Source organism: Limanda limanda, chromosome 13, assembly GCF_963576545.1.
Source record: "Limanda limanda chromosome 13, fLimLim1.1, whole genome shotgun sequence".
NCBI classification, from domain to species: domain Eukaryota; kingdom Metazoa; phylum Chordata; class Actinopteri; order Pleuronectiformes; family Pleuronectidae; genus Limanda; species Limanda limanda.
Genome location: NC_083648.1, coordinates 19,407,013 through 19,426,543, shown reverse-complemented (window position 1 = coordinate 19,426,543; position 19,531 = coordinate 19,407,013). Strand labels below are relative to the sequence as shown.

Sequence of the window (19,531 nt, the reverse complement as noted above, 5' to 3'; positions counted from 1 at the left end):
ACAATATATACCATGGGAGTGATGAAGTTAAGAATTAAGTTTAAGTCATTAGTTTGTCAGAATTGATCATTCAGTTTGTTTATAAGATTACCATATCCCAATTTCTGTTTAATTTTGCAATACCACATTTTTGTAAAGCAACCAATTATTTAAGATCCATTACATATACATCAATAACCTATACTCTTGTTAATCTACAAGATGTTTAAGACACAGAATGTTTAAACCAATAATCAAACCACAGTTCGACAGTTATGACAACTGTTTATTGAAGCAAAACTGTATACAGTGATAGGAAAACAATGCAAAGTTAACACATTTTCAAACACATTCTTATCCAGGTTTTCAGAATTAGAATGCTCTCCAAATAAATAGACAAATTTTGCAGAATAAAGGCTTCTCATTTTGTTTGTAATGTTTTTGCCAATATAAGAAATGTCCGGCAGATCTGAACTAAACAGTTTTTCTATAGCGGCGTGACATCAGAAGATTTCCACAATAACACACTTACTGAATAATGTTGACCCGATTTAGCGGATGAGCTAAAGAAAGAAGGAACCATATCAACTACTTTAACATTCAGTGTAACATTTACATTGATTTCCCTTCCCCAACATTTTCCTCCATCGTGTAACTTTGTATTAAATCTTAATGTGTTGCATCATAACAGGCATTACCACCAGTAACTTTTGATTCTAGTCAACAGGAAAATAAGAAAATGCAAAAATGTCAAAATTAAACTAAACAAGCCAAAACTCATTTAAGTAATTTGTGTGAAGAAACTGTTGAATAATGAAGCCAAAAATAAAAATTAAAAAAAGGCACACGGAAATCTGAACAAACAAAAACAGTTAAAGAACAAAAAAAAGGTACTTTGACAATGACACAATCATTAACAGCATCTCTCATATCTGCAGAGTGGTCATGATTTCTTGGAAGTATTGAACCACATGACTGAGCAGTGGCCCAACACACAGGTTTGAGTCAATTAAAGCTGAAGACCTTCCACATCACATCCATTCACAAAATACAGGTGATTAAAAATGTCAAAAAGCAAAGAAACCAAGAACTGATTAAAGACGTGCAGTTTGCTTGAGTTACAGATGGGAAGCATTTTAATAAGCGCTGCGGTTGATGAAAAGTCATCACTAATCACTTTGAGCAGAAGCTGTACCCTGCAGTCTGAGAGGAAACAACATTACAGCAAAAATAAGATCAAAATATGCAGACCACATGTGCATTGTGTAGCAATATATACAAACATTATGGGAAACACTGTTCCCGATAATAAAACATCCACCCCTACAGTGAAATATGGAGGGCACTGCCTCCGATAAGGTTGTCAGGACGAGAAGTGTACATGTACCAAAGATCCAGCACTGACGGGAGATCAGCTGTGTGGAGATTAAATTGAACAGGTTTGCAGAGAAGAGTCAGATTGTGTTTGTGTGCAGTGTCGTCTGTCTGTAACACTTCGGTTAGCAGATGCTGCTTTCGTCATTTCAACAGTACAACTGTCATAGTTATGGAAGACACTGCTCCCGATAATTGTGTCAGGACGAGAAGTGTACATGTAAAACAGACGCAGCACTGACAGGTTGGCCAGAGGGGATATTTGTATCGTGTGAATCAAATCAGTGTCGGTTATGTTAGAAAATCAGTCTCTTCTCTACAAACAGGAGTCAGAATGCTGTCGTCGGCAGTACCGGCCGTCAGTCAACATGAACACTTCTGTTAGCAGATGCTGCTTTTGTCATTTCAACAGTATTACCGTCATAGTTATGGAAGACACTGCTCCCGATAAGGTTGTCAGCACCAGAAGTGTTCATGTACCAAAGGTCCAGCACTGACGGGAGATCAGCTGTGTTTGACCAATCCAGAGTCATTAAGTGTCTGCAAACTGAACAGGTTTGTTGAGAAGAGTCAGATTGTGGTTGTGTGCAGTGTGGTCTGTCTGTAACACTTCTGTTAGCAGATGCTACTTTTGCCATTTCAACAGTACAACTGTCATAGTTATGGAAGGCACTGCTCCCGATAATGGAGTCAGGACGAGACGTATACATGTACCACAGACGATTTGTGACCACACCGGTGTCAGTTATGTTTGAAAATCGGACTCTTCTCTCCAAGGCGTCAGAATGTTGTTGTGTGCATTACCGGCCGTCAGTCAACATGAACACTTCTGTTAGCAGATGCTGCTTTTGTCATTTCGACAGTATTACCGTCATAATTATGGAAGACACTGCTTCCGATAATTCGTTGTTTTTTTTTTTATAAAAGGCAATTAAAAAAAATAGATATATTTATAGTGATCCCTGTCACTGATAAATAAATAACACAATAAATAGACATACGATTTTTGTTTCAGTGCCATGTGGTTGGAGACCTTCGCCCTTGCTTGTTTTTTTATCTAAAAAAAAAAGGCAGATTTGATCTCATGTCAGGAGGTGGAACGTATGAATGAGGACTAAATGGATAAAGGATTAATGCGGCTCGATTGATGAAAACTGGCAGCAACTAAAGCCGATTGTCCCAAATCTTCTGGGTGTTTTCTGTGCGACGTTATTGTAAATGAATTTTGACCTCTGACGATGAGCCAAGTAGCAGATTTCACCACAGTATGAAATAATAGCTACCAACACAAACAGCTCAGGTTCAAACGAGAGGCCACAGCAGCGGAAAGACCAGCAGTTAGGAAATATTATGGTAAACACATTTAAACTCCTGAGCTTACTGTATTGAACTTTTAGGTTTCATGAACCTCAAAAGCTGGTAATCACAGTCATTCATGTGATTATGACCCGATACTGTGCTGAAAATGTGTCACTACAAGCACCAATGTAAGTAGTACTGCCACATAATGAGTGAGAATTTAAAAGGAACGGTTATTAGCACCAATGTACTGAAGATTGTGGTATGTAAGTACCACATGTTAAAATAAAAATCTCTCCGCAGCGGGGGAAAAAAAAAAACTGACCTACTAAACTGTAATGTAAATCGGATGGCTGATTTATAATTTGATTTGGCTCTATGGAAAATGTTTACAGGAGACAAGGCGGATTATCACTGTAATGTTGAAAATAACGTTACCAAGGTGATGACTAAAATGGTATCCATTTAGAAACTGCTCAACTTTTTTCAATTCCTAAGAATACTAATTTAAAAGGCTGTGTAACTGATTTGTAACATCCTACTGGTTTTCACACTGCTAGTTGTGAAGAGGGCCAAACCATGAACAAGGGAGGAGGGATCTACACAATTTTTTTTTTTAGATCTCATTTTCCAAGGCCCAGATGTCCCCTGCTAGTGAGATGGCACAGCCCTGAATGGTCCAGGTCGCCAAGGCAAACTGTGTACGGAACAAGTCGGCGTCTGCATCGTGGTGGTTGGTCCCGAGGATGTTGAGGTGGTTGTACAGAGCTGAGAGAGTGTGCCCACCGGAGCCCAGGAGGATGTGGCGGAAAGGACTGTCTGTGGGAGACACGTAGGGGGACAGGAAGTTCCTTTCCACCTACAGAAACAAGCAGAGAAACAACTTGGGATAAGCTTCACACACTGCAAGGGGGGAGGCTTCTGCTAGTGGACAAAAAAAGTGTAAACACATTTTGTTTGAAGAAACCTTTTGATTTATTCTTTACCGTTCATAGTCTATTGGGATTTATTGTACATCTAATGTGGTGAGCATCTCACTGACCATAAATATGAAATTGAAATACTAATGTGTGGGATTTAAGATAACTTCACCAAATGCAATAATTCTACTAGAATCAAAGCAGAAATGGCAGATTAACTCCTGCTATGCTCCTTAGCATTCTTGGCAGAGGGCATTTCCAAGCTCTGATGCACGTTCTATTTATTTTTCATTACAAGTTCAAATAATTTTCACAGAAATTACCCATGTAGAAAAAATATTAAGCCAGCTCCTATCTAAATTTTGACCATATACATATATATATTTTGTAGGGTTTACCCTAGGTTTGAGCCGAATACTCTGATGTAACGAGTATCCGGTAAGTATACTGTACTTTTACGGAGCACGAGTACCAGCCGAGTAAAATGTGTCAATATCTGTACTTGTGACAAATGAAAATCCTCATTGATAGCTCTGTCCAGATCATTCCTTAATAGACCAGCCACACACAGAGCTCTTCCCCTACACGGAGCCTATAAAAAGTTCACTGCCGCTCCGTCCAGAGATACTATCGTGTAACATCGGGCTAGGATACATGAAATTGTTCTGAAAAAGTTATCTTACTATTGTGGTCAATAACTTGATCTGATGCTCAATTATAAGGCTGTTCTGTTAAGTTTTCTAACAAACAATAAAGCAACTTCTGATCAACCCATATACATGTCAGGCTTAAAATATAAACTTCCGATTTAAGCCTTGCCCACTTTGGGTTTAAGTCAGAGTACGGATAATTTAGTTGGTTTAACAGATTCCATACTATACGGCATCATGTTTATGAACAGGTTTTTCGTTTGGAAAGCAGCTATGGCTAATGAGCCCTAAACTATAGTGCTCTTACCGTCATTATGCGGTCATTGAGGATGCGGCACTTCTCAATGTTATCCAGGTCGCTGTTCTCGATGTCTTTTCCAAGTTTCTGCATGGCACGGGTAAAGGAGCCGGAGGCTGACATCAACCACTTCACGGTCAGGGACTTTGGCAACAGCTCGGGCTTCACCTGGAAAAACAAATCACATCCACAATGTTATTCATAATTCATCTCTCACTTTGACCCAAGTTGATCTTGATTTCTTCCAACAACTCGTCCTTAATCCATTAAGATCAGATGTCTGCATGTATAGACCATCAGATGTAACAGGCATGTATACATCTTGCGACGTCTGAATCTCATCCACATCATAATCCAGAGTTTGCAAGCTTTTTTTTATGTCAAGGGGACAATGATGCCAAATGTTTAAGCTATCAAATGTTGTATTTCTTTGAATATCCATCTGCTTCAAAGGCAGACAAATTAAAGCTTTCTCAAATGTTTGCAATTCTATCAGCTCTTCAGAAAACCCTCACGTTTCAGAGTTTGTGCATTTCTGTTCAACGCCTTAGGTCTTAAAAGGATTAAGGTATATTAGTTTGCATGATTATAATAACTGGACACTCACCCTCATAATGGTCCTGAATTTCCCATTGATCTGAGCCACCTGAAAACGTATATTGTCGCTGTACTTCTTCAGGTCCATCTGCAACAGATGATCGTGGACCAGCCTCAGCGCAATTTGACCTGCGAACTGGGCCGCTACTACAGCCAGCTTAGAGACATCGTTGGAGGTGGCGCTGTTCAGATTTTTTTGGGTGTCGAGCTTTGTGCCAAAGTATGGGTAGTCCTAAGAGAGAAAAATTGACACCGTTGACCTGGGTTACAGATATTGTAAGTATATTTAAGTAGAGATGACTTACTTTGTCACCAGACGTGAATCTGAACGAGAGAGAGGGAATGCCAGAAAAGGCAAGGAAGGGATATGCAGCATTATCCATCTGTAGAGGCTCCAAGCTGGAAAACAAATAAAGAAGATTAAGTAGTGGACATCTGCAAACATGGAGGATGACTACCATTAACATCCCAGTGTGGATGTGACGAAGGTTAATAAGATTTTGCTTTACTGGAGATTTAGACTTACATATTTTTTTCCCATTCGCTTTTTGAAAACTGAGAATAGAGAGTGCCATCCTTGTTTGGAGTTGCCACCTGAGAAACCAAACAATTATTTATGTACATTATCTCAATACTAAAAACAAAAATTAACTAATTGAAATATTGATTTATAAGGCTGGTGAGATATTTAACTTTGATTCACTCAAAGTCCTCATGCTGAGGGTTTACCTGTTTCAGCATGTTCCCAATCAGGTTGTGCATCAAGGGGCTGGCTGCTACTTTAAATCCACTGCGACCTGAAGAAGAACCATTTTATTCAGTCATTCTGAAAATTACATGTTCTTTTAATTACAAGTAATTTGTACACATCGAGAAGAAACCGCAACATTTTCTCTTGTGCAGAGTCCAATGTTCACTCTTTTAGTCTATACCAACACCCGAGGGAAATGTCTGGCGCTTTAGCTGCTAAATGCGCCGCTTTGTTGAGCAGCTAGTCACTGACTGGGTCCCTCAGCCCTTTAATATTGAGCGTTTAGTATACAATGGGTGTTTAGAGCTTTCTCACTGCAACAGCTGCTTAGTACAGCCAAAAACGACAGTATGCGATCAATGAAACTTAACGGTATAAAGTTGCAGCTGCACGACTCAACGATGAGCTGAAATTATAAAGCTCTGTGGAGATGTAGATTTGAGAAATTATTCTCGATAAGTTTATTTCTTTGAGCAACCACTAACAAGTATCCTCACAATTTTAAATAGTCATTTAGACTGATTTATACTGCTCTTACACAAGTCAATATTAGATATCAGTACCTTAAATAGACATTTACATAAATAGCATTGCACTGAGAAGAGTGTATAAGAGTGAAGAGTAAATACCTGTTACGATACCATCCAGGTTGATGTAGGAGCAAGCTTTCATGCCCAGAGTGGACATATAACCCTAAATAAACAAAGAAAAACAAAAAGGACAATCACATTCAGTATCATTACTACATAAAAGCTGCTGATCGAGCTGAACTCATCATGCAATTCTCACCTCCAACCACTCGGTGGCGCCCACACTCCCATATTCTCCAGCACTAAAGCTAGCGAACACAATGCTCCTCCTTGGCTTGAATCCATCTGTGAAAGTGGATGACAAATGCATGTTGACAAAAAGAGCATAGCCCTTGCCTAACAAAATTATCCATTTAGACTGCAATACCAAGGAGTAGTTTCTTTAACTCCTCCATTACATATATTGGGCAGGATCTGATCTCAATATTAAGTGCACTTCTCACCATTTCACATAAAATTGAACATCTGCACAAGAGACTTACCATTTTTCACCATGTCTGAGATGGAACGGGCCAGCTCAACAAGGACGCTGGTGCCAACGGTCGATGCAGCAAATCCTGGACCCCATGCGTCCCTCTGTGCACCAATGACCACATACCGATCTACATAAAAAAATTTAAAAAAAAAGGCATCACTTGCATCATTTTCAGTGACCAAACAGTATTTCTTGTTCAGACAGCATCTCGTTGTACCTGCATCCACGAAGCCTTTGATGACGCCAAAGATGTTATTTATCTTTTTCTCAGCAAGAACGTTGTTGACCTCCACAGTAATGCGATCGGTCTCATCTCCTAGTTGGTTGGAGCAATACCAGTTCGGCGGCGCATCCTCACCCCCCAGCTTACTGTAGGACGCACACAATAAACTCCGTGAAAGCTACCAGAAAGAACATTAAGCGTGCAAGCATATTATTTTAAAAAAAGGCACAACATTCATATTGAACTTTCAGATTTCCGTCTCTGCAGGGACAGTGTATCAGATGTAGGGCTGCCACTAACGACTATTTTTCTATCGATTAATCGGACGACTATTTTATCGATTAGTCGATTAATCTAAACGACTAATTTTCCTCCAAAAAAATCAAATTGACCATTTCATTTCAGTTAATTTTATTTTGACAACAAACTGTATGTCATCGTATAATGCAGCACAAAACAAAATGTAAACAAAGGCTCAAATATTAAAGTGCAAAACTGTAGGTTTAAACTAGCAACTCCAACGTGATAAAAATAAATAAAAAAGAGGGCTTATAAGTTAAGTCAGCAGTGCAACTCAAAAAGATATCAAAGTTTCTATTTAACCCCTTATCAAAATAAAAAAGTTATGTCTGCATATTAAACAAAGTGCAACAAGTTTAAAGTATAAGAAACAATGGTGTCCAGCTCAAAATCAAACTCAAACGTTAGTTAGACATGCGTGTTGTAATGTAAGAATGTCCGCATGTTCTGGACTCAGTCTAGCGGCCCCCCCTCCCCCCACGCGGGCGCCGTAGCTGAGGTGACGCGAGAAGGACCCGACTCGCGTCCAGGGCCGCCGTCCGCACCTGCGACGGACACCGCCCCGCGGTCCAAGAGAAAGGAAGCCCCCGCACCAGCGACGCCGTGAAGCGCCGTGGACGAGGACCCCCCCCCCAAAAAAAAAAACAACTTGAGGCGGGCCGCACACCGAGCCTCCGGCTGCGTTGAGGGGAGGGGGGCGCCGGGGCGACTGCTGCCCCAGCCGCGGCATGCATAGTCTATCGCGGCTGGTGCCCAGCGGTTTAAAAAAAAAATGCGTCGACGCATTTTATACGCGTCGACGCATTTTCAGCGTCGACGTAATCGATGACGTCGACGAATCGCGGCAGCCCTAATCAGATGGTCAACAGCAGATGTGCACCTTACCTTAGAATTCTATTAGCCATGGCTGCAGTGATGGTCTGAGCCAAGATTTTGGGCAAGCCTGAAGACTGGACAGGGGGGAACTGGGTGTGGTTGAAGGAGGGGAAGCCAGGGGTGTAGGGATCCCCTGAACCCATATGGACCTGTGACATACATAAAGAAGTGTCCTTAATCTGTCCTGTGATCTAATCCATTTTAAGAGATAGTTTGAGGCTTCAGATTACAAGGGGTCAGCACCAAGTACAGAGCTGAGTGCACCCAAAGCATTTGGAGGTAGTCTGAGATGCATGTGGCCACTTCACTGTTCACCATATGATTGAAATGCATTCTGGGCCACATATGAAGGAATATCTACTGAGATGATGTCATCCGACTTGCTACAGTTCACAATGAATCCGAGTATTTTGACTCTTCTCAGTGATTTGTTTGCAGAAACTACCACAATGTTAACACAAACAGTCACCTAATGATATCCATTTATTTCATTATGGGTAAAATCTCTTCTCATAGCAAAACTGCACGGAGATCAGGGATTCTCCGGATTTTTTTTTCCTTCAATAAACCATGTTGTTAGAAAAATAAATAATTCTTTTCATCTTTTTTCACTGCCTGCATAGACCACCTACTTTATGGGGACCATGCAGACAGTGAAAGCAAAGCAGAAAGACTTAAAAACCAACTAATTAAGCATTTGTTTATTTAACGTTATTGCATGTTTTCCTAATATCCTGCAGGCCTAGAACTCATCCATTAATTTATTGTCCCATGCCACCTGCAATAGTTCAATCCTACATAAAGTATCTACAAATGTATTATTTAATTAATACCGTATGTACACAGGAACAAACTAAATGTCGCCACTCACATGTCCAAAGAGCTGAGTGTCGGCTGGCATATTGTAATCATTGGGGTCTGCGTAGATTAACACAGCAGATGCATTCACTTTGGCAGCATTGGCTACCTGTAAACAAAAAGAAAAAAGATCATGGCAACTAACTTCACGTATTCACACCATTTTAGAGATAAAAATCGACTTACAATTTTTTGTTCAAGTTAAAATTCCATACATGAAGAAAGTTTAGAATTTACTTCATATTAATTTGTTTTTCTTGCTGAAACCACTCACCTTCGCAGCATAACTGATTTTACCAGCTCTGACCAGCAGGACTTTGCCACTCAGGTTAATGTTCTTGTTCGCCAGTAACACTAGGTCATCTTCCTGTCCATAATGTGCATACACAACAGTATCCTGCGCCAAACAAAAAACAAAATTTGTAAATTTTTCTTTATTACATTTTTTCCTGACTTAATATAGCTTGTAGCTTACATTTGCTGTTCCATTGGCACTGTAGGACAGGAACCCAGTTGGAAGCTCTTCGGTCCCGTCCTTGAAAACAAATCTGTTGGAGCCAGAAGCTGGGGGGTCCTGGACCTTAACAAAGTGCACATCAGTCCAGGGGTGCATTCTGTATTCTGTAAACTTACTGACCACCTTGTTCCTAAGCAGTTCATCACCAAGAGAACCAGCTCGGTGGTCGTCACTGGTAAAACCACTGCAAAAAGAGAAAACAAATTATTACGATAGAAAACAAATAAAGAAATTATATGCGAGTGGCCATTTTGTAAAGACACTGCCTCACAAACTGTAGGGATTTAAATGTACCTAAAGGCTGCATCAAAATTGGATGCACTGAGTTTTTGAGCCAGGATTCCTTTGACATCACCCCAGTTCATGAGGGGGGCAGCACCTGTCTCGTAGGGCACCGGAGCGGCTTCCTTTGGATAAGAGAAGGAGGTGGCTGGAAAGCTGGGAGTTGAGTCCTTCTTAGATTGGACCAGGTAGCCAATCAAGTACCCTTAGTAAGGAAAGACAGTCAGTGATAAAGAGAACAAAAGCACAAATATGTCCAAAAAAGTAGACAAAGGGTAGGTTGAGAAAGTCATACTGCGTGTTCCAATGACACAAATGCAGGTTAATTAACTATGGAAAAGCAGAGGTCCTACGACTTATCCCCACTGAACTGGTGATGCAGTGATGCAATTTTTATGAAAGACCTTCATTCAACAGCCCCTCTTACCAATGATGAAGATGAGGAGGGCTCCAGCAGCCAGGAAGCAGAGGTTCTTGGGTGAGCGTCTAAACTTTTGAGCCATGTGGGGTTTGTGGGGTGAGTTGTGATTGAGATGGTCTCCAACCCCATTTCCCCCAACTTCCTCATCCATGTCAGAGGACAGTTTCATCTCCACCTGGCTGGTGTCGCCTTCCATGTTCTGCGTCAGGTTGAAGCGTGTGTAGGAGTGTGGCTCCCCATTAAGCTGTAATGGTAGAAAAAGCCAAGTGTAATGATTCAAAGTTTAAAAAAATAATAATTTGTTAATGGAAGCTCATAATTGCATGGAAAAAGGCTGGATTCTATGACCAATGGAATATTGTGAAATGTTGATTGGCTTAAGAGGACAGAAATAAGTTGTAATGGGTGTGAGATTTTAAGTCAGAATTCAGAAGTCAGAATTCTGAGAAAAAAGTAAGAATTCTGCGAAAAGTCAGAATTCTGAGTTTAAACTCAGAACTCACTTGTTTTTTCCACAGTGGCCCTAATCCTCCTCCGTAAGGTTAAACAAGCATTCAGCCCTAAAATGTTTCAACATCAGCTATTCTGAATTTCTAATAAGCCACACTTAGGACAAAAGTATTTATAAGCTGTAGCTTATGGCTTTACTAATGCTTATAAACTAATACATAAATTGTTCAGGTTTATTTGATAAGTTGTAAAATCTTATTTGCTCCGGTCACATTAGTAGCTTTGTTCATTTGGCAAGCACTTCAATTTAACTTAAAGACAGGTCCAATGGATCATCAGACCATAAAAATAAAAGGAAAAAGAGACGTATAACCTCGACATGTGCACCACCAAAAGAAAAATTGATCAACAGTTAGTTAGACTCAATGGATTTTGTTTTGACAATTCTTTTTCCAAAAACCTACAAAAGAAGTTTTGTTTTATTTCACTTATGAGCTCTTCTCGCTTTGGCTAGCTTTTATTTTAGCCTAAAGAAAGTGGAACATTTGACTCATCCTCTAGTGCACATAGGTTACTGGACCAGTATGACAACACTTGACATACACAGCAAGTTGTCTGACAAGCATTGCTTAACGGCTTAAGCAAATGAAGGACTATTTCCAAATGTACAACAGCATTAGCCAATGTGCACACGAAAATGATCTGCACGAATATTGAATGTCATGCAAAAATGTCATAAAAACGTTGTAACCAATAATTCTACGAGTTTACGTTTCAAATTAAGAAATTATTAAGTTTGGCCCTTGGGCTAAATTTAAAAATCTTTGCAGTTCATTGTTTAGCCAAGTCTCAAAGTGTTTAATTGTATTGGTTTTAACTTTGTAAAGAAACCCCAATGACCATTTTTGTAGGGATGGGTAGCGTTTGGTTTATCCGATACCGGTTCCTAACCGATACCGGTGCCTAAACGGTGCCTGAACCGATACTTTTTTCAAAAAAGTGCACAAAACGATGCTTGACTACATTTAAGAAAGGCTTTTTTTATTGCCAAATATATTAACTGTTTAAAGTAGATTATAAATATAAATAAATACAAAACCCTTTTTAACTTAAAACTATGAATAACGTACGAACTGTAAACACTATACTTAAATAAATAAAAATAAATACAAAACACACACTCTGACTCGTGACTCTGACTTCGGTGCCTGAGCCAATTGAAATCTGAGGGTCGCTTTCCCATCACCCCCGTCTCTCCATGGCTGGGGCTGCCGCAGGCAGGCTTCGGCCCGCCTTCGTACCCCAAAATGCGGTAGCTTTTGTGAAACATTTCTTGCCGTGGTCTTTGTTCCTCCCGCCCCGAGCCTTTCCAAGCCGACCCAGAGCCGGTCGCGGCGCACCGCCACGGAGGAAATGCGCCCGGCGGGGGCCAGCCAGCGCCGGGGAGAGGTCTCACGAGGAGATCCCCCCACACCTGCACGGGAGCCCTGACGCCCGCGGGGCACGGGCAGCGCAGTGACAAGAGTTTGTCCACCGGCAGCCGCGGGGGCCCGGCGGGAGGCGCCGCTTCCCGTGAAGGAAGGAGTGGAAGTGTGAGGAGGCGGAAGGAGCGGAGACTCAGTCTTCAATTGGCTCAGGCATCGAAATGAGGCACCGAAATCTCCGTTGCATTTCGGTCCGGGTAGGTACCGGTTGTATTGGAACCGGTGCCATATTGGAACCGGTACCCAACCCTACATTTGTGACAAGTGAATCGCTAATGAAAATTTGAATGGGTTTTAACTATATTTGCACATAAATTTAATTTAGTTTAATAAATAGATTTGAGGATTTAGGTTGTAGTAAGTTGAAATACTCACAAACTTTGATATCGTAGTCCTTGCCTGGTCCATTTCTGCTTCACAGGATACTTAAAGGGGTGGCAGATAAAAAAGTCAGACTTGAACACCGAAAATAAGTCACTATAAAATAATGACTTTTAATCTGCCACATTCAAATCTAACAAGATTTACCATTTAAAACTCAATTAAAGACTTTCATGAAGGCTTTACATCATTGCAGTGTAGACAATTGCTTTATGGGAATGACGGGGTGTCCAAAGAACACGTCCCACCCCTTGTCCAAACATCCACTGGTTTTTCTCAGCTTCCAGCTAGAAAGACAGCACTGTATCTTCGCACAAAAGGCCAGTGTCCTGCACAGGTCAACACAGCCTCCATGCCATGTGAACCCATTGCCAGAAGAGCACAATAACAGAATAACTAACTTCCCACAAGCTTCAGTTCAATCCACACAACAAACAAAGTAAGGTTCAGTCTAACAGGATAACAAAGATCTGTAATACAAGTCTTCTGTATATTTTCTTAAATATGATAATGCACAACTAGTGGAATAAGAGTCATGCATCCGACAGTCCTGGGGAGAGCGACCTGCTGTGTATGGCCCTTCAAATATGAAAGGTCAGAACATATGTATTACAAAGCATTTATGACTAAACTAATGTTTGACAATAACTCATCCGAACCCTTTTGCTTTCATACATGATGCATGTCTATGCAGTGCTTACAGAAGTCACAGTATAATTCAAATGTTTAATATATCCCAATTCTTTTCATCATAGAATGATATTAACTCTTGAATTTAATCTAAACACTGAGTTGAATGCATGTCTGAAAGCGGTTTGTGTGTTTTTAAGCAAGATTACACAAACTACAGGATAGATTACCATGAAACCTGGAAAGGTTGCTTATGGTTCAGAAGAACCCATCAAATGTTGGCGCGGATGAGGAAGATTAGATTACAAAAGTTTTATCACTTTCTTTAACAATCCGAGATTTTCACTAATATCCCATAAAATAATTAATTACCATTTAGGTAGCTGATTTTTGTGTGTGTGTGTGCAATTCAATGCAGCTTGATTGAATATTAGGGGACTATTGGTGTAGGTATACGCTCTACTGAATGCCAGTCTAGTTTAGTAGTAGACATTATGTGATTTCACTGAAGATGTTCTGATCATTTCTCTTTTTAAAAACGTATTCTTCAATATGCATTGATGAAGGAATGCCAGCACATGCTGCAAAATAAATTATATGAAGAGTTTCTAAACTCTTCAATACTATTCACCAAAGAGAACAAAACAAATGAGACCAAAGCATTTAAGTCAATTTCTAATTTTTACCGTAGTTAACCTTATGCCAGTAAAACAAATAAAATAAATAAATAAAAAGTGTTAACATGAACAAATGGCAGTACATCAACTCCTCAAGCTGTAAAAGAAAAAAACCTTATCTGACACCAAACCCAGTTGTAGTGAGCAGACCGGATGATTTGACTGGCCGAGCTCACATGACTTCTTCTGCCCTGTCTGACCTTCAGAAAAGAACAAAACCTCCTAAAAACAAACCATGTCTTATCAAACCCTAAAGAGGGTTAATCCCACGGCTTTTATCTGATTTTGTATGCAAGAAATATATAGCCTGGGGATTACACCAGTTAAACTTTGGACACAAATCGGTCACTGAGAACACAGTTTCATTGACACGACCAAGCAAAACCAAAATGCTTAAAAGGGTGTCAAATTTGGCTCATGACATTTTTTTGCATGATCTGTTAAATAGATTCTGTAACTACCTGTTTTGTGTAAAACAAAGTAACGGAGAAGAGGTAAGGTTAAAAAAAGAGACAATTAATAATAATCAAGTTGATGATGATGTGTGCCGTGGAGCCTAACAGAAAAATTCTTAATGACCCTTCCAGTCCAGTTTTTCAGCTCCACTGGAAGCAGATCCCAGACTGGACATTGCGTGTGGGAAAATGCCAAGGGGGACACAAACCCTTGTGTAGAAATTCCTACCCCTAAAGGCAGAGCCAAGAAAAAGGCCTTGATGTGCTCCCTACATCATGTTTCTAAATCTGCATTGATACTAAGCCTAAACGTTCACGCCAGGCAAATGAGTAGGCCGTAATAGTGGAACCTGGCCAGACAATAACTTTGCTTCAGAAAACACTGTGGCTATTGCAGGCATCCTGACGTACAGCTAACTTTAGAACATAGCTTGTCCTCAGACAGCCTCGACTTTTACCTCACTATAAACAGCATTACCTCTGAAGGTCACAAACTTAAGACAACTAGTTAATGGACGAAGAAGAACGCTAGCACGGCCTACTTTTCAGCACAATCTGAAGACATTGACCAATGGATTTTAAAAAGTGGCATCAGGCCAGGATTAGTTCTTTGTAAAGCTAATTGCTCTCTAAGGTGAACAGAACCATGTCTATAATCTTACATACCAAACATTCCATGCATTAGCAGAGCTAATGCTTTAATCAGCTTATGTGATTTTTTAGTTGAGACCTATGGATATTAGCAATATAAAACACTTGAGAATGCATGCAAGTATGTATATGTTAATACCCTATAGACTAAACGAAAGCATCTTTGATGAGGTCAATTTTCAGTCTCTAAAGTAAAATTTAGAGACATGCCTTGTATCTCCATTGAATAATTTCAGACACGCGTGTGCAACAGAGATAGTAAGACAACATTTGAGTCACGCCCTTCTGAGAACCGAACAAACAGGCATTGCCAGTTTGAAAGTCATGACGTGGCCCTCTGAACAGTAAAGGATTAAGAGTTAGGACATTTACATACATCAATACCATTTAAATAAAAAGTGAAATGGCCTAGCATGCTCACCTGTTATACGGATTTTTTTTGTATAAGTATTGCCGACCATAATGATTAAAAGCAAAAGAACATAAGACATTGGAAATAGTTGCTTTTGAGCATGATTTCAGTTCAACAACAGGAACTGCATAGCCCTGCAAACAAATGAAAGGCTGTAGTCTAGTTGAGGTTAAAAAGTGTTGCAAAAGTAGCCTCCCGGTCAAGTGATTGGTAACTGAAAAATTTTCGAGAAAAACATTGCTTCATAATTGGTTACTAAACATTTGGCAAGGACACCTTTGTTTCAACATCACTTTTGCTGAACTGAGTCACTGAGAGGCAAACTGAATGTGCCCGACTCACTTATTGTATGCGAGAACAATGAGTTATTACCTTATCGAATTAAATCAACAAGAGTGAATACACTTATTTCTCTGTAAAGGACAGCCACGTGCAGTCATGTACTTGACACTACACACAGTATCATTTACCGAGGATCTCAACTTAGTTCGAACAAAATTACATGACAATTATTACTAGCTACCTTGGACACATCTGTCAAAAGGCATAACATCATGATAACTATCATTATGGTGATGATGACCTAGCCTAATCTAAAGGGCTCTGCCATCAGTGGTCAGGCTGTTATTACACCTGTACTTTACTGAAGTTGTTTTGGTTTGTGAATATTCAGCTTTTGTTGCAAAAAAATAATTCTTTACACTTGAATCACCCATAGCAATTCGATACCAAAAATCATTAAAAAAAAGGATGTGAATTTATGAAGCATCCCAATACCATACAATTGAAACGTGTGCAGCTGATTAAGAAATTAAAATATATTAAATGTCCTTTGAGCAGAATATGCACTCATAGAGCCAGATTTTTTAATAAAGTTTAATAATTTCATAATATTGGAGTGGACAGAGAAAAAAAACAATCCAATTTGAGGTACAACATCTGTATAGACAGGAATTTTTTGATTTAAAATATTATGGTGGCTTATAATCAGTCATCTATTATTTGATCAGAGGCAACCAGATAAACTCCAGGTGACAGGGCATGTCTTGAGCGGTTAAACCTTGCATCATGCATTCCATTTAAGCCCATTTCACAACACATGACGGTTAACTGGAAGGGTAACAAATTAGTGTGCTTCCTTTAATTTGTACACAAATGCAACTGATAAAGACCATTATACTACCCTTCACATGCAATTAGAGATAAACAAACGTTACATCTTCTCTACTTTGTTTAGGAGTGTATTTTTAAATGTTTTCCTTGTAGTCAAACTCCTCAGTAATCAGCACCAATCAAGATAACAGTGTAAGATGGTGTTAGAAAGGAGTTTGAAAAAGTGGGAAAGCTTGGGAATACAAACGAATAAGTCTGAGTCATTGTGTAGTGGAAAATCATGTGACAGTCACACTGGGAAATAACTGCTCCAAGAAGCTTAGGGAAAGAAAAAAAAAAAAATCAGGCAGAATTAGAACAGGCAGGCAGGCAAATCCACTTTTAGGGCCTGCACAAGTACTGCAGCACATTCTAAGTTACAGACAGCGGACGAAACCGATCATGAGGATGATGCGGTTAACTCACAGATTGTGGGGCTGTTTGTCTCCCTTGTGCCCCAAGGGTGCAGTGACATCAGTGTGTATACATCTTTCCGGCTCAAAATGTACCTTTGTGCTTGAGGTTAATCAAAATGCATCTGTAAAAACAGACTAGAACTACACTGAAACAGACTAGAACTACATAGAGATATGTTATATTCACAAATCTCAATTTGCTGCATAGGGTTTTACAATGTGCAATATCCTGTCTTTCTCCCTCAACTAAAGTGAGGAAAAACTACAGTAAAAAAACCTGAAAAAAAAAAAAATCCTAATCTCAAAATTAAAGGATGGAGATACTTTCTTAATCCCTAGGGAATTTTAGGGATTCATTAACAAATATGGATTTCCGAAGAAAATACAAAACTTAAGCAAGAATAACATAACCAACAATCTAAACCAATTAGGAATAGCTACGTGTGGTTTTCTCTGGAGGTTGTGCAAATAGTCAACAACTGTCTATTATCACATCAAAAGTACTGAACTTGACTAAAGCAAAATGTCACCCTGAAACCAAAAAACATGCATTGGTGCAAGGGTGTTTTATATATGGGCTGTATTCATTTTTTGTCTAACACTGAACTTAAGAGCAAAAGCTGCAGTCCATTCAAGCAGCTGTCTGTCGCTGACAGCTCATTGAAAACCACAGCCAGTTCCTGGTCCACTCGCACGTATGTTAGCTTAACGCCCCCGAAGCAGAGCTAGCTTCACCTGCATGTGCACCTGCAGTGTGAGGGCTGGAGGTCGGGGTTAGCATTAGCATGTCCCTGCTCCCAGCCAAGGTCAGGAGACCGTGTCCTGCCCGGTCCTGACACCTCTGCTCGGGACAGGGTCACTGTCGAGTTGCCGTGCGTGACTTCCTGCTCAGGTCGTCATGGCGGCGTGGTCTCGGCAACGTGACAGCGGCTGAAGAGCATCTCCTCCCCGGCATGTGGCAGGTGGCCGGCCCGCAGACAAACCACCACAACACACCCCACCGGGAGAGCTCCATTCTTCACGTTTGGCTTAAAGTGGAACGAATGGCTCAAAATGGAAACGAGAAACCACGCGACTTTGACACGTTTATCGCAGGAGGAAAAGACGCGGGCTCGTTCACGTGTTTCCCGGTTTGCATCTGTCATTAAACACGTTCATCTCCAGGCCTGTCAGACCCGGTGTCCCGGGGGAACCTCACCTTCTCTTCTCGGTGGATGAACTGTGACACGCAGCGGTGCTCCTCGCTGGTTCTTCCGCTCCCTGCTCTCTTTCACGAGGAGGTGTCCTTGAATGGACTCGAGCAGCGTGTATATACGGCTGGTCCTCACTTCCGGTGTACTGTTCAGTGGCTGGTGCAGTCAGCCTGCATTGCCACCTAAAGGGCGGAGGCTTCATCTTTATTCCTCCCACAAACTGTTCATAAAGAGAAACCTCCACAAGCTCTGCACCTCCTGCCGGACCGTGGCCTCCCTGTGTGGACTCTGTCTTCACCTCCTTCACAGTTTCCCTCACAGTGTCATTTTTTTTATCAAATACTGAACTTAAGGGCAAAAGCTGCTGTCCATTCAGACAGCATTTCTGCTCCACTCACACATATGTTAGTGGTGTGGCGAAGGGGGTAGAGTGGTTGCACTTCAACTAGTAGAATGCTGGTGCAATCCCCACTCTTCCCCGTCTGCATGCCCGAGTGAGAAGAGGACCAGAGGAGAACTAAACTCCCTTTGGGTTTAGCCATCAGACTACACAATGCACAATTACACAACCTTTAGCTTAATATTGCACATTAAGAAAAACAGCCCTTGCAAATAGTGTGTCTAGTTTCACTTTATGTAGGATGTCAATCGTATCCTCTATTTTCTAGACTCTGTTTTCATTCTTACACATGTGTGCTGCTACGTCCTTGTGCTTTGTGAATTTGTATTATTTATTTCCCCTATGAGGATATGTAAAGGTGCAACTTATCTCTTGTTTTACTTCTCCCATGTCCTCCTTTCAATGCAAATGTCAAATGCAAATGTTTGTTCTCTCTGGTTTGGATCATTGGAAACTGAAAGAGGATTTCGAATATCTGCTAATGAATGTACCAATGAACATAGTGCCGTGTTCTATTACTATAGAAAACATTATTATATTATAATTCTGAAAAGTATTGGACATAACTAAGATTTATTACACTGTGGTGCATTTAAAACTGAGTACTACTCAACTGTACACACATGTGAGAAACCTAAAGTGCCCTGATTGGTCAATTGCACAGAGCTGTGAACACTACTGTAGCTGTGGCCATGGCAACAATGGCTTGGTTTATACCCATCCATATGCCAAGCCAAGCCACTTCTTCAGGAGTGTGGAAGGGAAGGACTCTCTTAGCTATTGACTTTGGTCTCTGTAACTAAGCAGAGTTTCTAAATAT

The 19,531-nt window shown here is 40.5% G+C and overlaps 1 protein-coding gene across 1 annotated transcript; it reads right to left on the bottom strand.

Annotated features, from left to right (window-relative positions):
• Window positions 1–244: 244 nt before the first annotated feature.
• On the bottom strand, window positions 245–18,443 carry LOC133017625 (transferrin receptor protein 1-like). The gene is made up of 18 exons (XM_061083752.1): window positions 18,317–18,443; window positions 12,720–12,769; window positions 10,417–10,654; window positions 10,002–10,194; window positions 9,666–9,891; window positions 9,465–9,587; window positions 9,204–9,299; window positions 8,342–8,481; window positions 7,151–7,302; window positions 6,941–7,060; window positions 6,658–6,743; window positions 6,498–6,561; window positions 5,847–5,914; window positions 5,644–5,711; window positions 5,423–5,516; window positions 5,128–5,349; window positions 4,530–4,688; window positions 245–3,511 (listed from the first exon to the last, which is right to left on the bottom strand). The coding sequence occupies exons 2-18, from the start codon at window positions 12,750–12,752 to the stop codon at window positions 3,269–3,271; spliced, it is 2,325 nt and encodes a 774-aa protein (XP_060939735.1). The 5' UTR covers window positions 12,753–12,769; window positions 18,317–18,443; the 3' UTR covers window positions 245–3,268.
• Between the last annotated feature and the right edge of the window lie 1,088 nt (window positions 18,444–19,531).

Excerpts from the sequence above, each read along its gene's own strand:
- LOC133017625 (XM_061083752.1), bottom strand. The coding sequence starts at position 12,752 with ATGGACCAGGCAAGGACTACGATATCAAAGTTT. Across the intron at positions 8,482-9,203 it reads ACACTCAGCTCTTTGGACAT|GTCCATATGGGTTCAGGGGA; the intron begins GTGAGTGGCGAC and ends TGTATGTCACAG. Across the intron at positions 5,517-5,643 it reads AGCGAATGGGAAAAAAATAT|CTTGGAGCCTCTACAGATGG; the intron begins GTAAGTCTAAAT and ends TTTGTTTTCCAG.